The 24,938-nt window shown below is 38.5% G+C and overlaps 3 protein-coding genes across 3 annotated transcripts; all 3 read left to right on the top strand.

Moving 5' to 3' along the window:
- Nucleotides 1–12,307: 12,307 nt before the first annotated feature.
- Nucleotides 12,308–13,279, top strand: LOC146485585 (octopamine receptor beta-1R-like). The gene has a single exon (XM_085103244.1). It carries the CDS (start codon nucleotides 12,308–12,310, stop codon nucleotides 13,277–13,279), a length of 972 nt encoding a protein of 323 aa, XP_084959370.1.
- A 3,691-nt stretch (nucleotides 13,280–16,970) lies between these two features.
- On the top strand, nucleotides 16,971–17,936 carry LOC146485584 (octopamine receptor beta-2R-like). The gene has a single exon (XM_085103243.1). The coding sequence runs from the start codon at nucleotides 16,971–16,973 to the stop codon at nucleotides 17,934–17,936; it is 966 nt and encodes a 321-aa protein (XP_084959369.1).
- Nucleotides 17,937–22,984: 5,048 nt separating this feature from the next.
- LOC146485583 (octopamine receptor beta-2R-like) lies at nucleotides 22,985–23,950 on the top strand (the record flags this gene model as incomplete). The annotated part of the gene is made up of 1 exon (XM_085103242.1): nucleotides 22,985–23,950. A coding segment is annotated over one exon (966 nt), but the record flags the coding sequence as incomplete, so codon positions are not given.
- Nucleotides 23,951–24,938: the final 988 nt, after the last annotated feature.

The following is a 24,938-nucleotide window of genomic DNA, read 5'->3' as shown; positions in this document are numbered from 1 at the left end:
GCGACCAATCAGGATTGGCGCACGTGTCAAATGCCTTATATGGCATATATTTGACCAATCAAGAACATTCTGTGGGCTATTAAGACACGTGTTACTGACGTCAGAGGCGTGTGCAGAAGGTAATTAGAGGAGCACCATATAATAATCGCGGTTAACCAATTTATTTGTTTGCAGCATTTTTCAAAGAAAAACTGAGTTAGCAAGCAGAGTAGTAAAAAATGATGAAATTTTCGTAGCGCTTTCCTTGACAATTTTTTTGCTTTGTTGTTCCTCGTCCAGGAAAGCTATGGAATTACAGGATTTTTGTTCTCACTGTCGAGGTTAAACGCGAGACTCAAGGACTCGTTCCTGCCATGGTACAAAAGAGAATCTCTGGCACCGATCCTCATGGGTAACGAGTCGCATATCCACAAGAGAAATGTTTTGAGGTAGGATAAAATGATTTGATGTATTTGTTTTTAAATTATAATGGAAGTAAGAAGCTTACGTCTTTGCTGTAAATACAAACGGCGAAGAGAGACGAAAAAAGAAAAATTCCCTCTGTTATTTTTTTCTTTCATATATGGCGGCATTTCCGATTCCAACACAGTTCATGGAGATAAATCAAGAAGTATACTTGTTATGGAGCCAGGCTCATTTTGAAAAATCACCATAACTATAGCCTCTATTACATCACCTCTTCATATAACAGACATTCTACTCTGACTCTCAATGTCTTCCGAACTTAGGTTTAACTCCTGCGGTTGGCCACCCGTTACTCGAATTGGAGTCCCGCTAACTTACCGGACCCGAAATCTAAATCATGTGCATATATTGCTAAAGAGCTGTTCATCTTTTTTTTTTTTAACTTTGTAATGGGAATTTTCAGTAAAATCTCTATAATCTTAGTGGACATGTTGATACAAAATAACCTTTAATTTAATCAATTGAAAAATAGATCTGATGAATATTGCATGATCGGGCCCGGTAAGCTATCGAGACAGGCCATATGTTGTAGAGCTCAATTATAGTTTAACTGTTGACCAGGCATTTTAAGGACATTTTTAAGTATCGAGGGATCTATGAAACGCTTAAAACACACAAGAATGAATTTTAAAAGCAATTTAATTTCATGCAACGCACAGCTCATGTGAACAATAATCGTGACCTTTTTACACCTCATATAAATATTTGTGACATTTAACTTCATTGCTTGCTTGCTTGCTTGCTTGCTTGCTTGCTTCCTTGCTTGCCTGTGTGCTTGGTTGCTTGCTTGCTTGCTTGCTTGCTTGCTTGCTTGGTTGGTGGGTTGCTTATATGAATTTTTCCCTTGCTTGCTTTATTTGCTTCTTGAACAAGTTAATCATTCCAGAATTCGCTCATGTCCTGCGCAGCATTTTCCGCATTTGCAATTTCCCTAAAAAAAGAAGAAAACAAAATTTAAAATTATTGCGGGACCTCAGTTTGCAAAATAGGCGGTTATTTGAGATTGTGGCGTAAACCGGGTTTTACCAGGCTATTACCCAGTCCATCCTACTTCTCGGTCGCACTTACGAGGGTAAAGTCGGTAGTAACGGGTCATCCCTCCCATTGGTTGGATTGGCAATGACGTCAGTCGACGCCTTGGCCAATCACTGCATTTAGTCTATTGAGAGAGACGGGTCCAATATTGGTGCCGTCTCTGACAGGCATTGCTCTCCTATATTTGTTACCAAAACGAGTTTTGTTTTCGATTTTCACGTCTGTAACTTGATCATATTAATGACAAAAACTGTTGTTTATAGAGCGGTTTTCAAATGAGTGTCGAAAAGAATTTCGCGTTTGCTTTAAATTTGGTTAACAACGAGCTATGATTGGTTCGAAAAACTTCCTTCCTGCACATTGCAACGGCTACAACAATTTGCTTCGATTCTGATTGGTTCAATGCGCTTTTTGCGTCTGATGACATTAGCCAGAGTAACTACTTCCGTTTTGGTTTTGCGACACTCAATTGAAAACCGCTCTACATATTTTTAAAATGAATCGTTCAGGTCAAATTGCTCAAAAATGCAGCATAATACTAAATTAAAGGTGTAGCTGGTACAATATAATTGGTTTCCCCTAAAGGTTTAGAACGCACTTTTACCGAAAAGAATCGAAGTAAGTGTAAAACGCTGTTTTGCAATTATTCATGACAGCAACTTTTTGAAAATCAGTTGTTCTCTTATGCTACGCCCTCCTCCCTCTAGCCTCCCACGCAGTCGTTTTTAGGGGACTCGTGGGGGAGTATGTAAAAAGAGTCCCCTAAAAACGACTGCTTGGGAGGCTACCCTCCCTCCCCCAGAAAGATAAATTTTACTATGATTTTAGAACATCACCATCGTGGAGCAGAACTGGTGTGTCAGAGGTCATTTTGCTACCCTATTACATAATGTTGTAAGGAAGGAATGTGGGAGAAGTATTGGATTCACTTGATGAGTGATTTGATTGCTGTAGAACCTAAAAGATCTTCAGGAGGGAATTGCAGGGTAGAAACATTTACATGCAGAACGCCTCTTCACTTTTAATACCTAAGTTAAAATTTACAGCGAGGATCAATGGTCCACTTGTCTTGTTCGTTTCGATTCTCTTTAAGAAAAAAAAATACTAGGTTTTGAGTATATGTTGTGTCAACTAAAATGATTTGCCTGAATATACATAGACTGAAATATTTTTTACACGAAAGAATTCATAGGAAACTGACTATAGAGCGCTCTGATCTACAAATACCAAGAGTTCATGAGATCATTTTCTTGCTAATATCACTTTTAAATATTAGTATTCTGTGTTAAATTTTTCTTTAGCTTGCTCTTATTTGGTACTTGTTTGTCCTATACCGGCATCACATTTCTTTTATTTGATGGATTTTTGGTTGGAACAACGGACATTACTGTGAAGTCGCAAACACGAAGCTTTAGCTAGCTATAGTTTAGCAGGGCACTTTTAAAATCTAGGAGTATTCAAATGGTTGTCTGTTTAAACCATCACAGTTTGTTGCCAGAAAGCTTTAGTGGACGTTATCTTATTCCCCGAATTTATGAGCTGATGTAAAAGGTTGCCTGCCTGAAAACTCTAGCTGGGCCTTATTTGTAAACTAACGACAATTTATATTACCCTTGCATTATTTTTCCGAGCTTTGGAGTTTTCAAGGCGACATTCAACGAACGAAGTCAATTTTTTTATTCGAACGGACTCCCAATGTCTGACAAGAACAAGGATCTTCCTAGGAAGGAAGGATTTTCCTAGCCTTCGCTGACGAAAGTTACTCCCAAAGTAAAGTTAATGTCTATTGGAGAAATTTTCTCTTAATTCATGGCAATAAAAAGTGACGCGCGACTATGTTGTCTGTCTGTGCTGAAATCGCAACTGTGTCGGTTCGTAAAACAACAAATAAAAAATTCACCGAAAATAAAATTTCGCAAGAACGTTCATTTCCTCTTTCTTTTTACTACAAGGGTGCAATTTCCATACCACTACAATAGCCTTGAACAAAAAACAATCTTGAAATATTTCAGTCTTACCTCAGAAAATTTCGCTCTTCGATTTGCGACTCGGTGACCACAAAGATCGGCACTAGGGACTTTCTTTGTCCACTCCGACATCTCCTTCGTCTGCTGCATTTGGGGATCAAAATTCCTGTTATTCCATAGCTTTCTTCAATGAGAAACGACAAAACAAGAAATGACAAGGAAAGAGCCACGAAAATTGGACCTTTTTTCATTGTTTTACTTGAGCAACTTAGCTGTGTTCAGTAAAGGGACACTTTCAAGTTCGAGTTCTCGGCACGAATGCGTCCTTTTAACTGAACGTTGAACAGATAAATTGAATGATGGAATTCGCACGCGGTTTTCGTTAACTGTTGTTTGCGCATGCCTCCGACGTCAATTGCACGTGCAAACAAAATGTCCCGATTTTCCACATTTATGCCATATATGACAGAAGTCACGTGGGACGATGCTAATTGGTCGTTTGCTGTTTCAATATGCTTCATCATTTCAAAACAATATTCTTTTGAGCCCCCGGGATGACGTCATTAAGATATCCATTTGAATCTCCAAGAAAGCCCCTGATTGGTCAAATTTATATACTTATTGTGCTGCTCACGTGGGAAGGCCATGATTGGTTGCTTCACGTCTCGCATGTTATGTCATTGAGGTTGTTTTGCTATTCGCCTTGACCTCAACGACAACTGCGATTGGAAACCACAGAATGCTTCTGATTGGTCTATATATGCCCAGGCGGCATCAGGCACGCGAAAGAGTCCTGATTGGTCGCTTATAAGGCGTAATTTACACCGTAAATTAAAGTTGTTTATTTAAACAGATAATCCTTTTATTGTCGTCTTTGACTTGCCTTGACCTTCAAGGTAAAATGCAATGACGAAAGAAAAAGGCTTTACTTTTATTGCATTTTTCTTCCAGGTTTATTTCATTTTATAGCCGGAAAAATAAAATGTGAGTTACACTGGAACGAAAGAAATTCTAGGTAGAATGTTTGTTGTGTTCTAGTTAATCCTTAATTGACATCAGCTTAAAATTATTGCTTATACTTGCAGGTCAGGATTACATCCGGACGTCTACAGTGTGTGCTCAGGAAATAAACTTAATTTTCGTCAAAGTCCTTTGGGATGCTAGATTGGAGTATTACAGTGAAAGAGCGGTTTTTATTCGAGTGTCGTAAAATCAAAACCAAATTAATTACTCTGGCCAATCATGAAAGATGTACAGAACGCGATAAACCAATCAGAATTCGAAGCAAATCCATATAAGCTGCGCCAAGCGCGGGAAAAACGCTTGCGAGCGAGGCACCATTGATTTTGGTTTGGCTTCTCCTTGGCTGAGAAAGTGGCGCGAATTTTGTTAACCAATCACGGAGCGCAGTAAGGCAGAATCAAAGCACTTACCAAATTACTTTGCAACACTCAGTTGATTAGCGTATTATAGTGATAACAGTAGGTATAATTAAAAAAAACCTCGTCCAATGCTATAGATATCCTTGAAACATCGGAGGGCAGATAGTCGGGGCAAGTGGAAGTAACAACGGCAAAAAAATGCGGTGATTTTATATTTGTTTGACCTTTCTCCACCGAAATTGACTTCCTCTCATCCGGAGTATCCAACAGATTGCACGAACTAGAGTTTAGGGTAGTAGCACAGAGAATGGAGAGAAAAAAAAGATAAAAACAAAAACAAAACAAACGAACAATCAAACAAACAATCCCCCCCTTCCCCCGGACCCCTATGAACCCTTCGCCCTGACTCTCTCCCCCAGGCCTCTGGCTCGTTCAATCTGTTGGACCAGATGTGGAATTTTCTTTGAACGACTTTATAACCACCATACCCTAATCTAGTATCCCAAAAGGCCCTGATGAAATATTTTCTCTGAGCACGGAATGCGGATTCTGATCTGCGAATATAACCAATAAAATGTGTTGTAATTCTAAATGCAACTGTGCGATGGAGAGAAGCCAGAAATGGCAATTACCGACGTCAACTAGAGACTAACTACAGCATAACAGACATTTTATCTCGAATTTTGATTTAGGTAACTGCATGAGAGTTTCGTTATTTGACTGAAAAAAATAATATAATTAGTCTCGAAGAAAAAATAAACCATAGCAAAGCGCAATTTATTGTTTTATAAGTTCACTTTACGTCGGAAGGCAAATTAAGAAAGTCAAAGAGTACAATAGAGGGATTATCGGTTTAATTAAAAAAAAAAAACTTTGAATTTCATGGCATGTTAAGTCTCAACGACCAATCAGGATTTTTTCACGTGCCTAATGTCCTATGTGGCATATATGCGACCAATCAGGAGCATTCTGTGGATTCTAACCACACTTGTCATTGACGCAAAAAGCAAAACAATTACATCACATATGACACGCCAAGCCACCAATCATGACCTTTCCACGTGACTATTATTATAAATGGTATCCATTTGACCAATCAGAAACATTCTGTAGGTTTTAAACGTAAACTTTAACAACGTAATCTACCAGACTGCCTGGCAAATTTGTCTCAAATGATGAAGCACAAGAAAGCATCAAGCGACCAATCAGAATCCTCCCACGTCACCAATGCCATATGTGGCCTACATTTGGCCAATCAGGGAAAAATCATTCGGCTCTGAATGCACAGGCCATTGACATCGGAGGCATGCGCAAATAGCAGCTGAGGAAAACCGCTTACGAAATCCATCATTCAATTTATCCGTTTAATGTTCAGTTAAAAGGAAACATACTCGTCGAGAATTTGTGTTTGGCAAGTGTCCCTTCACTGAACACAACTTAGTTGGTCAAGTAGAACAACGAAAAAAGGTCCAATTTTTGTGGCTCTTTCCTTGTCATTTCTTGTTTTGTCGTTTCTCATTGAGGAAAGCTATGGAATAACAGGAATTTTGATCCCCAAATGCAGCAGATGAAGGAGATGTCGGAGTGGACAAAGAAAGTCTCTAGTGCCGATCTTTGTGGTCACCGAGTCGCAAATCGAAGAGCAAAATTTTCTGAGGTAGGACAAAAATATTTCGAGATTGTTTTTTGTTCAAGGCTATTGTAGTGGCATGGAAATTGAACCCATCTGTAGTTAAAAAGAAAGAGGCAATGAAGGTACTTGCAAAATTTTATTTTCAATGGATTTATATTAATTAGTTGTTTGAAGAACCGACACACTTGCCATTTCAGCACAGACAACGCAAAATTAGGCGAGTCCCTTTTTTATTGACGAGAAAAGAAAGAAACGTTTTGTGGTACTGATTTGACGGTGAGGGAAATAAATCTTTCCAATGTTTCGAAAGGCACGGCCTTTCGTCTTCAGGGTTAGTTTTAGACTGACCATGTGGCAAAAGACGCTACAATTTAAAACAGTTATAATTACAATGTTTAAACTTGTAACGTGTTTTGACATAGGGTCAGTCTCAGACATACCCTGAAGAAGAAATTAAAGGCCGTGGCCTTTCGAAATATTGGAAAAATATATTTCCCAGACCGTGAAATCAGCCTTGCACGTTTTTTGTTTTACATTATTTGTTGTACAATTTGTTGCTGATTAAATCTTTTAAAACAGGAATCGGTACTACTTTTATTTTGTCGCGGTGGTCCTTCCAAAGACAGTCACTGGTTTTTTCCGTTCTCCAATACAAATTTAGTTACGTTTTTACTTCAGGAGTGGTTTTCGTTAGCGAGGGCCAATCTGTCGGAAACCCTTTCCCCTTAAGATATTGGGATTAAATTCATACGAGCAAAAACTAGAGTTCTTTTAGTGAAATGGCACTTCGCAAAACTTGGAAAATGGGTGTAATAAAATCGTCATTTTGGGAACAAAAAAGGCCCAGCTAGAATTCAACGATTCAATCATGAAAATGGAAACAAAGTTGCTTTTGGTAACAATAATAGAAGAACGATGTCTCTCAAAGCAATACGAATTGGACCTATAAAGGCAGTGATTGGCCAAGCATTCTTCTGGCGTCATTGCCAAACCAACCAATGGGAAAGCTAGCAATCTCTTGTTGTATTAAACGCACTACCGTGGCTGCCATTTTCGGTGAAGTATGGCATCCAATTTTCGCGGGGTTTTTCTTTATTATTTTTTATGACTTTTGTGACTTTGCTTTTTTTTATTAACCACAAAAACAAAAAAAAAGAAAAAAGAAAGAGATATTTCGCAAAGGTCTATTGCCCGCAAGAATATTTTTCTAAAACAACAACGACAAAATAGTTTCACTTAGTAGAGATTAAAATGTGACAATATTGATTTTTCGGTTATCGCTTTAACTCTTAACCCATCACTGACCAATTTGCAAACTACGAGCCTACAAAATTTTCAAGTTTGCTTTCTTCTGTTGTTCTTAGGGAAATTGAAAATACTGAAATGCAGCAGAGGAGGATAACGAATACTGGATGGATTAAGCTGTTCAACGAGCAATAACGAGCAACGTAAAGAAGAAAAATTTCAGCAAGCAAAGAAGCACGCAGGAATGAGCCCGCAGTAGTGGGCTCCATGCTGTTGCGGTCACCCTGCCCACTTTACATATATATCATGTGACTGTAAATAATTATTTATTTATTCATCTATTCATTTACATATAAAACAAAATAAAATAGAAACATGCAAGTCATCACGCAGCCATCAAGTAAGCAATAAAGCTAAATTTCGCAAAATCAGATTGTAAAAATGTTCTGGATATTATTTACATGAGCTGTACTTTATATCAAATTAAATTTCTTAAAAAAAATATTGTGTGCTTTAAGCGTTTTATCACTTTCTGCTTAATTTATCTATTATCTCCAAGAGCAAAATTAAAATATGCCCCGCACAATGACATATCAGCAGTGAAGGTATCGTGGCCACCATTCCCTGGGGCCCGGTTCTGGAAAGTCCCAATAACTTACCGGGATCGATTAGTCTAAGCGACTGTTTGTTATGAAGGCTACAGATACGGTGATTTTGAAAATTAAGGAGCCTGTTGCATAACAAATATTTTCCTGTTTTTAAAGGGGAACAAGGATGGCGCGGTGGTGAGATGACTCGCCTCCCACCAATGTGGTCGAGGCTCTATTCCTTGACAGAGTCGGCATTATATGTGGGTTGAGTTTGTTGCTGGTTTTCGTCCTTGCTCCCAGAGGTTTTTCACCAGGTACTCCGGTTTTCCCGTCTCCACAAAAACCAAAATTTCCAAATTCAAATTCGATCTGGATTATTGTCACGCACTTAATCATGAGCCTCTGGCTCGGGAAATTGCACAAGCACTTCCCGTGTTACTGACATTAAATAAATAACTTTACTTTACCGTTTTACCCTGCGTATGAGCTAAAGACGATTGATTTATCTTCAAAAACTGTATTAAAATCAGAAACGGGGCAACACATCAAAGAAAAAATAATATAAGAAAGGAATTTCTGTTTTCCTCTCTCTCTCTCGTTTGTTTTTCCAACACAGTGCACGCTTCTCACTACCATCACAATTAAAAACAAAAAAATTTTATCAAACCTTTTCATCCTACCTCAGATATTTCATTCCACTCGTGGATTTGCGACTCGTTGCCCACAGGGATCGAGACCAGATATTCTCTCTTTATAGCAGGAAGGAGCGTGTCCTTCGTCACGCGTTTAACCTTAACTTAACAATGAGAAGAAAAATCCTGTAATTGCATACCTTTGCTGGGCGAGAAATAACGAGACAAAAAATGACAAGAAAAGAAGTACGAAAAATTTCGCCCTTCTTCATTTCTGTTCTTGATTACTCAGTTTTCTTCCGTGAAAAATGTTGCAAAGAAATTATATGGTGCTCCTCCTTTTGGGCACGGCCTCTGACGTCAGTGACACGTGTTCAAGTGCCCAGGGAATGTTCTTGATTGGTCACATATATGCCATATAAGGCATTTGCCACGTGCGCTAATTCTGATTGGGCGTTTTGCTCATACTGATGTCAATGACAAGTACGTTTAAAGACCGCAAATTGATCCTGATTGGTCACTCTTAAGCTGTTTGTAACAAAAATCACGTGAAAGGATCCTGATTCGCTGCCTGGTGTACCAGCATTACACAACCCTTATAAGTCGTTTGAGTCTTGCTAGAAAGGCGATAATCCAATCATCATACATCCTCACTTTATATTGGTGAAATTACGTTAACATGTGCAACGACCAACTAGTACAAGTGTGCCACGATTCTATATTCGTATAGTTCTGTAGAAAAAAATGGTGTGGCTCTTATTTGTTCATTAGAAGCATGTAATGATTAATATCACGGGTGACAAATTAATCCTTAATTTTGGCGCGAACTTTCGGCAGAGTTAATTATCAATTTCACATGTGAAAATACAAAATTGCTATGGCAACGTTTCTTCATACAATTAACAAGTCAAGACCTCACGATTGTGAGCGTAATTTCTTACCCGTGGTATTAAAAGGTAATCAAATGGTATACTCGCGAAATTAGGCTAGGAAATAATTTCACTTGCGTTTTGTTGAAATTCTAATAATTTTCTCTCGCCTGAAGGCTCGGGAAATAATTAAATTTTTAACGAAACGTGCGTAAAATTATTTTCTGCTAAAACATCTTGGTAAGACACATCTGATTATGGGACCGAGGCCGTGTATCGGTTAAGCTTTAAAACCGGCAACAGAAAGTGTTTTTAGGTTGGTAACTAGGCAACCGAATGACATTTTTTTCCCATTTACTCTGTTCCGTGCGCGTGCGCGAGATATACAACACTGCATTGCGCGCGCTCTATTCAAACCAAACATATCGCGCGTAAGAGTAAAGACCATATTTTTGTCTCCACTACACAAAAATGAAAGAGTAGCGTAAACCAAATAAGTTTATTTTGGGACGCCTTTCAAGAACCAACCCGAGGCATTTATTTGACTCAACTTGCAAGGGGCCCAAGATAGATTTTATTGTCGAGTATTGACTTCTTCTACGTCATCCTAAATGAACCACAGCCGGAAACGTGAGTCCCACAAAACCATCTACTGGGAAAAATGGGGGCCATGGAGGACCCTCCAATGCTAAGTCTGTACGCCAAAGTAGAGCGTTTTTGCAGAAATTTGGATTCTAAAGGCCAAACCGTCACTCACGCCCGTTTTCCACGAGGCCTTGACTCCTCTTTCATTTATTTTAGTCAGATTGATCCCTTCAACATTTTTAAGCAAAATACTGTTATCAATACTATAAAAGTACAATTACATAGTATTGAACTGAAAATAAAAGTCTAAAAAGTTAAAAATTATAAATTCACAAACATGTACTAATAAGATTAAAAGCTATGGTATAAAAATAATTATTAAAAACTGCATCATTGTATAATGCAATTCGAGGGATTTGATTGGCTTAGCGGCCATGGTATATGAGCAATTATACCATGGCCGAGAAATGGCGACCATTAAATTGCCTTCTGGTCGTTCTTGCACAGCGAAATCAGTAAGATCTAGCAATATTTCTCGGTTGTTTTTAATAAAACAATTATTCCACTTGCGCTTGTTGGATATGAGATGATTATAGCCAACTCGGCGCTACGCGCCTCGTTGGCTATCTATCATCTCATATCCAACGCGCGCTCGTGGAATAATTGTTAACTATTTTAAGAAATTATTAAAAACGACGCTACCATTGTAATAAAATAACTTCTTAGCCAATTTAGTCCTTACTGAAAGTACATGTCAAAAATTCCCTTGTCGGGTTGACCTTGTGACTACTTCCTTAGCTTATTAACATAAATTTAAAATAATTCACTAAAAATTGTTCAATTTCCTTTCCCGGTTAATAACAATGGCTTGTAAATATTCTTTACTAATTAAAAGTTCATTCATTTGCAGGTATTTCCTGGAAATAATCTTTCTTCGTATTTTCGATCATTTCAGGTTTATTTTCGCGAGTTTTAAACCGAATTCGTGGAAGATAAAAAGTTCTTTTGATTCGACATAGTGTTTTCATAATTACGGTTGAAGTATCTTTAAATTCGAGATGACTGAAAGAGCAAATAACTATTGTTGTATATCTTCCATACTGAATTTGTCATTAGGATTATCGTTCGTGGAGAACGTACTTCACTAATTTATGGAAAAAGGCGGAACCCAGATTTAGACAAGAACGGTTGTGTTCTACATTTTATTACACCCATTTTGAAATAACTGCAGTCTGATTGGCCCTCAACAGTCGATTTATTCACAAATGGCACCATTTTCTGCTCTAAATCGCATCCTTTTTTTAGCGCATCAAAATGAATATGAAATAATAATAACCAATCAAATTTCATGGCTTTCCTAAACTAGCCAATTAGATTGCAGAAGGAAAAAATACGAATTATTCTCGGTATTTATCCTTGGTAACATAAGTCAATCAACATCCAATTTTTTACAGATAATTTCTGAAAAAGTCCTGATGTTTCAAGGCGTTTGCTTAAATATTTTAAAAAACGTTATTCTGGTTCAAAGTCTCCGCCGGCAGAATCCGCCCCCATCCCGGCCGGTCTGGATAGGTTAAAGTTTGTGGAGCACTAATTGAAAGCAGTCAAAAATAAGAAAAAAAGTTAACGTTCCTTCCTTCCTCTCTGTTATAACCCTAATAATGGAGTGTTACAACTCATCAGTCGAAAAATAGTGCAGAGCAATCGTGTCTCGTTGTTTGTTTTCTTGACACAATTTTCGCCCAGTTATTTTTGAGAAAAACAAAACAGGTCGTATAAGTTTCCGATGAAGTAGGACAACTGCATTCAGGTTGGGCGCAAATGAATCGGCTAAGCGCATACTAATTTCAGTTGTTTCCAAATGATAAAACGCGCAACATCTCGAACTCACTTGAAACTCCACCATGGGATTCCCTCAAGTAATTGCCGCATTCCTCGCACTTCTCGACGCGATTGGTCTTCCCGGTAATTTACTAGTGATAGTGGTGATCATCTTGGAAACTAGATTTTATGTGATGCGGTATGTTCTACTCGCCAGTCTTGCAGTGTCGGACATTCTGTCTTTAATCCTGGTCAATTCATTCCGCATTGCAAGCATAGCACAAGAAAGATGGCTGTACGGTGAAACGATGTGTCATCTCAAACCATTCTTTGTCGGATACTTCTACATTAACACAGTCCTTCATCTGATGGCAGTGTCTTATGACCGATACGTTTCGATCGTCAGGTCACCTTTGACTTATGACGGCATGATTACCAAAAGCAGAGTGGCTTTGATAGTTCTCATCTGGTTAATTCCAATCGTCCCACTTTCCATCGGTCCACTTCTCGGTCGGTCAAATTTCGTTTACAACCCAGAGCTGTTTTTCTGCCAAAACCAACGGGTGGGTCAAAGTGGTTTCAGTGGATGGGAAACAGTCATCGTAATCGTATTTTTTGTTGTACCCTTTCTGGCAATCGCGATCCTAAATTGGTCGGTCTACAAGGCCGCAAGAGCTCAATTGAATGGAAGAGCGATCCAACTTGGACGGCTTGATGGTACTGAGGGCCAACAGCTAGAGAATCGAAGACAAGGGAGTGAGCGGAAGGCAGCCGTGGATGCCAGCATCATCATCGCAGCGTTTATACTGTGCTATCTTCCCACCTGGGTGGTGGGTATTTTGCGGCAGTTCGTTAAAAGTGTTGAAGTTCCAGCTGAGACAGTTCTGATCACGTCTTCCATCTTCATGGCCAACACGCTCTGCAACCCGATCATCTATTCCATCCGCAAAAGAGAATTTCGAACCGCGGTCAAGACTTTGTTCAGGCGGATTGGACTTTGTGAAAATTCTGTTGACATCAACAACAATGTGATTGCCAGAAACAATTTAAACTAATTGTCGTTTACCCTCCAGACAAAATGAATAGATTGCAAGGGGGCATGGAAAGAGTGAGGTTGAATTGATATTAAAGTCGTCTCACACCGATTCCGAAGGTTGTTTAAGAACATGAACGAACAAAAATAAGATTTGACAGGCCACTTCAGTGGGAGCTTTCCAATTTGTATATGTAACACTTTGTAAATACGTGTAATTGGATGAAAAATATTTCAAGGAGTGCCAAAATGTGGGTTTCAGATGATTTTTTGAACCTATTTCTTTCGTCAAAATCTGACAAGCATGCGGAACTGTTACTTGTTAACTGCATGGTGCAGGAACTACGAGAATATTACGCATGACAATATGAATGAGTTAAGTTGAAACCGTTGCGAATAAAACTTAAGGTGATGTAACACGGGTCGATTTTTAATGGAACATTATTTTGTTGTAATAACAAAAGAGAAACTCTAAAACGCTTTCATAGTTATTGACGCTACACAGCATTTGTTATGTGCTGTGGCATGAGAAGAGCAGCTTGAGTTAAGAATAAAATAAAATAAATGGAGATTTCAGTGGCGTCCACAGGATGGCTCTTTCATCCACTGTTTCGAGGTCCGGCAAATTGGAATTTGAGAATGTTGGTTTTTTATGGAGAGAGGAAAACCGGAGTACTCTGAGAAAAACTCCCGAAATCGAACCCGAGACATATTAGTGAAAGGCGAGTGCTTTAACCACTGCGCCCTCCCTGCTACCCTAATAATAACTATGTGATTATTTTTAGAGTTAATAGCTTTTCGCTTTTTTTTTTTTTGTTTTCTGTAGAAAAATAACAACACTGAGACTTGCACAATATCAAAAAAAAAACCCACAGCGGCTTTAAGACCAAACGTTATAAACACGTTCTTGATTATTCAAAATCTAAAAACGTTTTTTTTTTTAATGAACGCCTTCAATACGTCAGTGTTTTATCCTTTTCTATTGCATTACTGAAAAAAAATTTATCAGAGGTGGGGTTAAGTTCACATCTTGAAGTTTGTTTGCGCCAAGGTTTTCTTTGCTTTGGAATTTTAACAATTCTGAACAGCAAATATTCATGTTGAAATCGTTTTCGGAACGTAAACTTCTCCACCCAGTTTATTTCTCTCGAAAACAAGTGGGATCAATTAAGTCAAATCCAGGTGGAGTTTCTCACGGACTTAAAAAGAATCTTTAGGAACAAAAAACATATTCTTGGTTTTTGGTGTTCTCAATTTCCTGGCAAACTCTGTCCAAGACAGCTGTTGCTAAAAATAAAACAAAACTGTCTCTGTCTACCGACGAAAAGCGTACGCACACTGCAATATACATAAGAATAGCATTTGTTACCCTCGGGGTAACAAGTCTGTACGCCAAATAAAAATAAGTATTCAAAAACTCGATATTAATTGATAAGCCCATTGGCCTATCAAATGGTCGATAAGACATAACGTGCAGTGGTTTTAAACCCGATAAAACCTCCTCCTTATTAGTATGCAGTGTTTATGCTAATTTCCAACGTTCACAAAAGCGTCATTATTATGAACTTTCTTGACACACACTTTTTCAGAAATGTTTTTGAAGCTGTTCAAAAAACTCACAGCTCGTGTTTTATCGGGTCTAAAACCAATCAACCTCGTGGTTTTAAATCCCGATAAAGCACTGCTACTTGTGATTTAAACATTACATAGTGTTTTCATAATTACGGTTGAAACGCCTTTAAATTCGAGGTGACTGAAAGAACTATTGTTGAATATCTTCCACAGACTGAATTTGTAATTAGGATCATCGTTCTTGGAGCACGTACTTCAGTTATTTATGGAAAAAGGCGGAACCCAGATTTAAACAAGAACGATTGTGTTCTTTATTTTATTACACCCATTTTGAAATCACTGGTGATTCTTGCAATCTGATTGGCTCTCAATAGTGCGATTTATTCACGAATCGCACCATTCTTAGCTCTAAATCGAATCCTTTTCTTAGCCCATCAAAATGAATATAAAATAATAATAACCAATTAAATTTTATGGCCTTCCTGCACCAGCCAATTAGATTGCAGAAAAATATAGGGCAAAGAAAAGTTATTTTGGGGGGGGGGGGTGGGGGGAATTCTGCAATTTTTGGTGCCCAAATTCTCCCTTTTCCAGAAAAAGCTGGGTGTCCTGAAGTAGATAAATAGATATTAATATTGATGTCAAAAACCTGTGTGATTTCAAAATGCATCTAATGATTCGTGTCGTGCAATTTTGGTCTAAAATCATACTTCTGACTTCAAATCATGCGCATGATTTTAGACCAAATCGCACTCATTCTCGACTCCAAAGCCGCTCGGCTTTGTCCACGTCATTAACCAAGTGATGCATAAAAGCGAAGAGCTCTAGAGTCAAGAAGGAAAGCCACTCAGTTCAATTACCATTATTAACTTTCCTTATACTGTACTGTTATGTAATTTTATTCAACTTATGATTTCTCTTGTATTTAATTAGACGGCGGGAGTTCATATGTGATTAACAGAAATGTTCCTTGTAATTTTTATATTGCCCTCCTTACTTTTGTTCATCTCATTTGGGACTCACTTTGAAAATTTAAAAAGAAAATCATTTCGACTATTGTAAAACTATCGAAGGAAGATATACGAATTATTCTCGTGTGCAACCGTACAACCGAGTAAGAATCACTATGCAAGGCATTACGTTAGCCTAAAATTACGGTTGACGAGAATTAGACAGTTGATCGAAAGTTCTCACCTGCACGTTATAAAAGTAGCGATATCAAATCCTTCATTCCCATTATAACTTGGTATTGTTAAAGGGGCTTGTGAACCCTATCTAGACCGGGCTTTTTTTTATCATCTTTCGAGGGGAGGGGGGATTACGCGCCCCCTCCATAACATCGCAAGTATAAAAGCTAAGACAGTGAGGCTTGGAGGATAGATAATACGTCCAAAGATGTCTTCTTTGAGGTCCACATTGGGTCATGATCGCCAAATGGCGACACTCTTGGATCCGCCATCTTGAATTCTCACAAAACTTCAGAAAAGCAACGAAATCGAACGAAAAGTAATTAAAACCAATAAAAGAATTAACACTAATATGAGCTAAAACATAAACGTTACAGGAAGAAAAGTGTTGGAAGTGGAAGAAAAGTTCTTCATTTTAAAAAGGGATTTTCTATTTTCTGAAAAAATTGTTTGTTTTTGGAACATCAGTCAATCAACACTAACCACCTACATCAGATTTTTTACAGATAAATTTCTGAAAAAGTCCTGAAGTTTCAGAGCGTTTGCTTAAATATTAAAGAACCTTTTTTTGCTCATAGTCGCCGCGGGCAGAATCCGCCCCCGTCCCGGCCGGTCTGGATAGGTTAAAGTTTGTCGACTACTGATTAAAAGCAGACAAGAAGAAGATAAAACGTTCACTTTCCTTCCTTCCTCTCCATTATAACCTTAATAATGAAGTGTTACAACTCATCAGTCGAAAAATAGTACAGAGCAATCGTATTTCGTTGCTTGTTTTCTTGGCACGACTTTCGCCCAGTTATCTTTGAGAAAAACAAAACAGGTCGTATAAGTTTCCGATGAAGTAGGACAACTGCATTCAAGTTGGGCGCAAATGAATCGGCTAAGCGCATACTAATTTCAGTTGTTTTCAAATGATAAAACGCGCAACATCTCCAACTTACTTGAAACTCCACCATGGGATTCCCTCAAGTAATTGCGGCATTCCTCGCACTTCTCAACGCGATTGGTCTTCCCGGTAATTTACTAGTGATAGTGGTGATCATCTTGGAAACTAGATTTTATGTGATGCGGTATGTTCTACTCGCCAGTCTTGCAGTGTCGGACATTCTGTCTTTAATCCTGGTCAATTCATTCCGCATTGCAAGCATAGCACAAGAAAGATGGCTGTACGGTGAAACGATGTGTCATCTCAAACCATTCTTTGTCGGATACTTCTACATTAACACAGTCCTTCATCTGATGGCAGTGTCTTATGACCGATACGTTTCGATCGTCAGGTCACCTTTGACTTATGACGGCATGATTACCAAAAGCACAATGGCCTTGATAGTTCTCATCTGGTTAATTCCAATCGTCCCACTTTCCATTGGTCCACTTCTCGGTCGGTCAAATTTCGTTTACAACCCAGAGCTGTTTTTCTGCCAGAACCGACGGGTGGGTCAAAGTGGTTTCAGTGGATGGGAAACAGTCATCGTAATCGTATTTTTTGTTGTACCCTTTCTGGCAATCGCGATCCTAAATTGGTCGGTCTACAAGGCCGCAAAAGCTCAATTGAATGGAACAGCGATCCAACTTGGACGGCTTGATGGTACTGAGGGTCAACAGCAAGAGAATCGAAGACAAGGGAGTGAGCGGAAGGCAGCCGTGGATGCCAGCATCATCATCGCAGCGTTTATACTGTGCTATCTTCCCACCTGGGTCGTGGGTATTTTGCGGCAGTTCGTTAAAAGTGTTGAAGTTCCAGCTGAGACAGTTCTGGTCACGTCTTCCATCTTCATGGCCAACTCTTTGTGCAACCCGATCATCTATTCTATCCGCAAACGAGAATTTCGGACCTCGGTCAAGAATTTGTTCAGGCGGATTGGACTTTGTGAAATTACTGTTGACATCAACAACAATGTGATTACCAACAACAGTTAAAACTAATTGTCGTTTGACCTCCAGGCAAAATAGATAGATTGCAAGGGGGCATGGAAAGAGTGAGGTTGAATTGATATAAAAGTCGTCTCACACAGATTCTGAAGATTGTTTATGAACACGAGTGGGAGCTTTCCAATTTGTATATGTAACACTTTGTAAATACGTGTAAATGGATGAAAAATACAATTTCAAGGAGTGCCAAAATTTGGGTTCCAAAAGATTGTTTTGAACCAGTTCTTTCGTCCAAATCTGACAAGCAGGCGGTACTATTACTTTTTCACTGCATTGTGCAGGCAGTAGGAAAAAATTCAGCATGACAATATAAATGAGTTAAGGAAAATCGAAACCGTTTCGAATCAAACTTAAGATGATGTAACACGGGTCGATTTTTAATGGAACATTATTTTGTTGTAATAACAAAAGAGAAACTCTAAAACGCTTTCAGTTATTGACGCTACACAGCATTTGTTATGTGCTGTGGTACGAGAAGAGCAGCTTGAGTTAAGAATAAAATAAAATAAATGGGAGTTTCAGTGGCGTCCACAGGATGGCTCTTTTATCCACTGTTTCAAGGTCCGACAAATTGGAATTTGAGAACGTTGGTTTTTTGTGGAGAGTAAAACCGGAGTACTCTGAGAAAAACTCCCGAAATCGAACCCGAGACACATTGTTGAAAATCGAGTGCTTTGACCACTGCGCCCTCCCTGCTCCCCCAATTATGAGTATTTGATTATGTTTAGAGTTAATAGCTTTTCTCTTTTTTTTTTTTCTGTGGAAAAATAACAACACTGAGACTTGCCCGAATATAAAATACCCCACAGCGGCTTTAAGACCAAACGTTATAGACACGTTCTTGATGATTCAAAATCTAAAAAGGTTTTTTTTAATGAACGCCTACAATACGCCAGTGTTTTATCCTTTTCTAAAGTATTACTAAAAAAAATTTATCAGAGGTGGAGTTAAGTTCACATCTTGAAGTTTGTTCGCGCCAAGGTTTTCTTTGCTTTGGAATTTGAACAATTCTGAACAGCAAATGTTCAAGTTGAAATCGTTTTCAGAACGTAAACTTCTCCACCCAGTTTATTTCTCTCGAAAACAAGTGGGATCAATTAAGTCAAACCCAGGTGGAGTTTCTCACGGATTTATAAAGAATCTTTAGGAACAAAAAACATATTCTTGGTTTTTGGTGTTCTCAGTTTCCTGCCAAACTCTGTCCAAGACAGCTGTTGCTAAAAATAAAACAAAACTGTTTCTGTCTACTGACGAAAAGCGTACGCACACTGCAATTTACATAAGAATAGCATTTGTTTCCCTCGGGGTAACAAGTGTGTACGCCAAATAAAAATAACTATTTTAAGAAATTATTAAAAACGCTACCATTGTATTCAAAAGCTGATATTAATTTATAAGCCCATTGGCCTATCAAATAGTCGATAAGACATAACGTGCAGTGGTTTTAAATCCAATAAAATCTCCTTCTTATTAGTATGCAGTGTTTATGCTTCTTTCCAACGTTCACAAAAGCGTCATTATTATGAACTCTCTTGACACACACTTTTTCAGAAATGTTTTTGAAGCTGTTCAAAAAACTCACAGCTCGTGTTTTATCGGGTCTAAAACCACTCGGCCTCGTGGTTTTAAATGTTGATAAAACACTGCTACTCGTGATTTAAGCATTACATAGTGTTTTCATAATCGCGGTTGAAACGCCTTTAAATTCGAGGTGACTGAAAGAACTATTGTTTTTTAGCATACCTAAGTGACCGACTATCGCGTAACGCGCAATCTGATTGGCTACACAGGTGCCGTCTATCGATCGATAGCCGGCACCTGGAGCTGTCAGTGAAAATGGCTTCCCCTTCGCGTTTTCGTGAAGTTTGTGAAGACGTACAAAACGTTTTGCAAAGTGCCATTCCAGAAAAAAACAAAGAAGACTACAAAGTATGGAATAAAGGTTTTCAAAGCTAAGTGAAGAATAATTTCCGAAATAAAATGGTTTATTTAATACCAACAACAAATTGCGCGTAAGCTTACTGAAGTTCGTAAGTAAACAAAACAAAGTTGTCAAAGAAAAGTAACAATTGAGGTTCTTGTTTTGTTTTAAATTGGTTTTCAACCCGAAAAGAAATTACAACTCCCATTGATCAACAAACCAAAGTCGAATTAAACACGTGTTTGCAGAGGTTTTATGTGTCAGTGAGACAAACAAATGGCGAACAATTTAAAGTTTCTTCACTTATAGCCATCGGAGCGGCCATTGATAGATATTTGAAGCAAGCACCTATTAACAAGCCAGGGTCTATCGTCGGTGATTATGAATTTAAGAAGGCAAATGATACGCTAAATGCAGTCTGTAAAAATCTGATGAAATAGGGAAAAGTTCGTCCAGTAATGTTGTTCATAAAAAGCTCCCATCATAAGCGAGCAATTGCAAAAGCTTTTTGAAAGTGCTTAACTGGGAAATGCAGATACAAAAGATCCTAAACAATTACAGCAAATCGCTCGGTTTTACATATACCTGTATTTCGGGAGGAGAGGAAGAGAAAACCGACGTAGTCTCACTCCAAAGATGTTTATCCTCCGCCAAACACCCCAGGGTAGACGATATTTTGAGCTGCGAGGAGAGTTTCCGGGGGCGATTTTGTCGACAAAAAACCACCAACGCGGCGTAAACGACAACACCGACGAAGCTGACGGCAAAATGTTTGTCAACTCCTTTCCAGAATTTGAAAATGGAAAGGACTTTAAAATTAAGCTTAGTTTTAGCTTAATTCATTTTTTCTTCTACGGTTTGCACGTTTCTGAGACTGCGCAATGTATGACGAGATCACTGTGTAGCTTTGTTTTAATTGATGAATGAACTTTGGTGAAGGAACTTTGCAAATGCGCCAGTTTGTCAAAGCGCGCGCGATTTAGCATGCATCATTGCACGAATGTATCAAAATTCGTGAAATAAAAATATTTTTTTGCTTGATAGATCGATCACTGAGGTATGCTAAAACAATTAGACGGCTCGCTCTCGGTTTCTATCGCCTTTCTATCGCCCCTATCAGCCGATAGAAACATCGAGGTTGCCGTCTAATTGTTAAATATCCTCCACATACCGAATTTTTAATTAGGATTATCATTCTTGGAGCACGTACTTAAGTTATTTATGGAAAAAGGCGGAACCAAGACTTAGACAAGAACGATTGTGTTCTATATTTTATTACACCCATTTTGAAATCACTGGTGATCCTTGCAATCTGATTGGCTTTAAATAGTGCGATTTATTTACGAATCGCACCATTTTTTGCTCTAAATAGCATCCTTTTCTTAGCCCATCAAAATGAATATAAAATAATAATAATAACCAATTAAATTTTATGGCTTTCCTGCACTACCCAATCAGATTGCAGAAAAATATAAGGTAACAAAAAGTAATTGGGGGGGGGGGGGGGAATTTTGCAATTTTTGGTGCCTAAATTCCCCCTTTTCCAGAAAAAGCTGGGTGTCCTGGGTGTCATAAATAAATAGATATTAATATTGACAAAAACCTGTGTGATTTCAAAATGCGTCTAATAAAGTGGTAATTTAACTTCGTGTCGTGCAATTTTGGACTAAAATCATACTTGCGATTTCAAATCATGCGCCTGATTTCAGACCAAATTGCACTCATTCTCGACTCCAGAGAGGCTCGGATTTGACTACGTCATAAACCAAGACCTGCACAAAAGCGAAGAGCTCTGGAGTCAAGAAGGAGAGCCACTCAGTTCAATTATCATCATTAACTTTCGTTATGCTGTACTGTTATGTAATTTTATTCAACTTATGATTTCTCTTATATTTAATTAGACGGAGAGTGTTCATTTGTAATTAACGGAAATGTTCGTTGTAACTTTTATATTGTCCTCCTTACTTTTGTTCAGCTCATTTGGGACTTACATTGAAAATTTAAAAAGAAAATCATTTCGACTATTGTAAGACTATCGAAGCAAGATATACGAAATATTATCGTGCGCAAGCGTACAACCGAGTAAGAATCACTGTGCAAGGCATTACGTTAGCCTAAAATTACGGTTGACGAAATGTAGACAGTTGGTCGAAAGTTCTCACCTGGACGTTATAAAAGTAGCGAGATCAAATCCTTCATTCCCATTATAACTTGGTATTGTTAAAGGGGCTTGTAAAACCTATCTAGACCGGGCTTTTTTTTTTTTTTCGTCTTCTGTCGAGGGGAGGGGGGATTACGCGACCGCTCCATAACATCGCAAGTATAAAAGCTAAGACAGTGAGACTTGGAGGAGAGATAATACGTCCAAAAATGTCTTCTTTGAGGTCCACATTGGGTCATGATTGCCAAATGGCGACCATCTTGGATCCGCCATCTTGAATTTTCACAAAACTTAAGAAAAGCACCAAAATCGATCGAAAAGTAATCAAAACCAATAAAGGAATTAACACTAATATGAGCTAAAACATAAACGTTACGGAGGAAAAGTGTTGGAAGTGGAAGAATAGTTCTTCATTTTTAAAAGGGATTTTCTATTTTCTGAAAAAAATGGTTACCTTGGTAACATCAGTCAATCAACACTAACCAACTACATCAAATTTATTACAGATTATTTTTTGAAAAAGTCCTGAAGTTTTATAGCGTTTGCTTAAATATTAAAGAACGTTTTTCTGCTCATAGTCTCCGCGGGCAGAATCTGCCCCCATCCCGGCCGGTCTGGATAGGTTAAAGTTTGTCGACTACTGATTAAAAGCAGACAAAAAGAAAATAAAAAGTTCACTTTCCTTCCTTCCTCTCTGTTATATCCTTAATAATGGAGTGTTACAACTCATCAGTCGAAAAATAGTGCAGAGCAATCGTGTTTCGTTGCTTGTTTTCTTGGCAAGACTTTCGCCCAGTTATCTTTGAGAAAAACAAAACAGGTCGTATAAGTTTCCGATGAAGTAGGACAACTGCATTCAAGTTGGGCGCAAATGAATCGGCTAAGCGCATGCTAATTTCAGTTGTTTCCAAATGATAAAACGCGCAACATTTCGAACTCACTTAAAACTCCACTATTGGATTCCCTCAAGTAATTGCCGCATTCCTCGCACTTCTCGACGCGATTGGTCTTCCCGGTAATTTACTAGTGATAGTGGTAATCATCTTGGAAACTAGATTTTATGTGATGCGGTATGTTCTACTCGCCAGTCTTGCAGTGTCGGACATTCTGTCTTTAATCCTGGTCAATTCATTCCGCATTGCAAGCATAGCACAAGAAAGATGGCTGTACGGTGAAACGATGTGTCATCTCAAACCATTCTTTGTCGGATACTTCTACATTAACACAGTCCTTCATCTGATGGCAGTGTCTTATGACCGATACGTTTCGATCGTCAGGTCACCTTTGACTTATGACGGCATGATTACCAAAAGCAGAGTGGCTTTGATAGTTCTCATCTGGTTAATTCCAATCGTCCCACTTACCATTGGTCCACTTCTCGGTCGGTCAAATTTCGTTTACAACCCAGAGCTGTTTTTCTGCCAAAACCGACGGGTGGGTCAAAGTGGTTTCAGTGGATGGGAGACAGTCATCGTAATCGTATTTTTTGTTGTACCCTTTCTGGCAATCGCGATCCTAAATTGGTCGGTCTACAAGGCCGCAAAAGCTCAATTGAATGGAACAGCGATCCAACTTGGACGGCTTGATGGTACTGAGGACCAACAGCAAGAGAATCGAAGACAAGGGAGTGAGCGGAAGGCAGCCGTGGATGCCAGCATCATCATCGCAGCGTTTATACTGTGCTATCTTCCCACCTGGGTGGTGGGTATTTTGCGGCAGTTCGTTAAAAGTGTTGAAGTTCCAGCTGAGACAGTTCTGGTCACGTCTTCCATCTTCATGGCCAACTCTTTGTGCAACCCGATCATCTATTCTATCCGCAAACGAGAATTTCGGACCTCGGTCAAGAATTTGTTCAGGCGGATTGGACTTTGTGAAATTACTGTTGACATCAACAACAATGTGATTACCAGCAACAGTTAAAAACTAATTGTCGTTTGACCTCCAGGCAAAATAGATAGATTGCAAGGGGGCATGGAAAGAGTGAGGTTGAATTGATATAAAAGTCGTCTCACACAGATTCTGAAGATTGTTTATGAACATGAGTGGGAGCTTTCCAATTTGTATATGTAACACTTTGTAAATACGTGTAAATGGATGAAAAATACAATTTCAAGGAGTGCCAAAATTTGGGTTCCAAAAGATTGTTTTGAACCAGTTCTTTCGTCCAAATCTGACAAGCAGGCGGTACTATTACTTTTTAACTGCTTTGTTCAGGCAGTAGGAAAAAATTCAGCATGACAATATAAATGAGTTAAGGAAAATCGAAACCGTTTCGAAGCAAACTTAGATGATGTAACACGGGTCGATTTTTAATGGAACATTATTTTGTTGTAATAACAAAAGAGAAACTTTAAAACGCTTTCATAGTTATTGACGCTACACAGCATTTGTTATGTGCTGTGGCACGAGAAGAGCAGCTTGAGTTAAGAATAAAATAAAATAAATAAGAGTTTCAGTGGCGTTCACAGGATGGCTATTTCATCCACTGTTTCGAGGTCCGACAAATTGGAATTTGAGAACGTTGGTTTTTTGTGGAGAGTAAAACCGGAGTACTCTGAGAAAAACTCCCGAAATCGAACCCGAGACACATTGTTGAAAATCGAGTGCTTTGACCACTGCGCCCTCCCTGCTCCCCCAATTATGAGTATTTGATTATTTTTAGAGTTAATAGCTTTTCACTTTTTTTTTCTGTGGAAAAATAACAACACTGAGACTTGCACGAATATAAAATACCCCACAGCGGCCTTAAGACCAAACGTTATGAACACGTTCTTGATTATTCAAAATCTAAAAAGGTTCTTTTTAATGAACGCCTTCAATACGTCAGTGTTTTATCCTTTTCTATTGTATTACTGAAAAAATTTATCAGAAGTGGAGTTTAGCTCACATCTTGAATTTTGTTCGCGCC

The sequence above is a fragment of the Pavona decussata genome, unplaced genomic scaffold (assembly GCF_977016875.1).
Source record: "Pavona decussata unplaced genomic scaffold, jaPavDecu1.1 SCAFFOLD_26, whole genome shotgun sequence".
Lineage (NCBI taxonomy): Eukaryota > Metazoa > Cnidaria > Anthozoa > Scleractinia > Agariciidae > Pavona > Pavona decussata.
Note: the sequence above shows the minus strand (reverse complement) of the source record. Positions and strands in the feature narration are given on the sequence as shown.

Bases quoted from the DNA above. Each gene is read 5' to 3' on its own strand.
- LOC146485585 (XM_085103244.1), top strand. From the start codon at position 12,308: ATGGGATTCCCTCAAGTAATTGCCGCATTCCTCGCACTTCTCGACGCG.
- LOC146485584 (XM_085103243.1), top strand. From the start codon at position 16,971: ATGGGATTCCCTCAAGTAATTGCGGCATTCCTCGCACTTCTCAACGCG.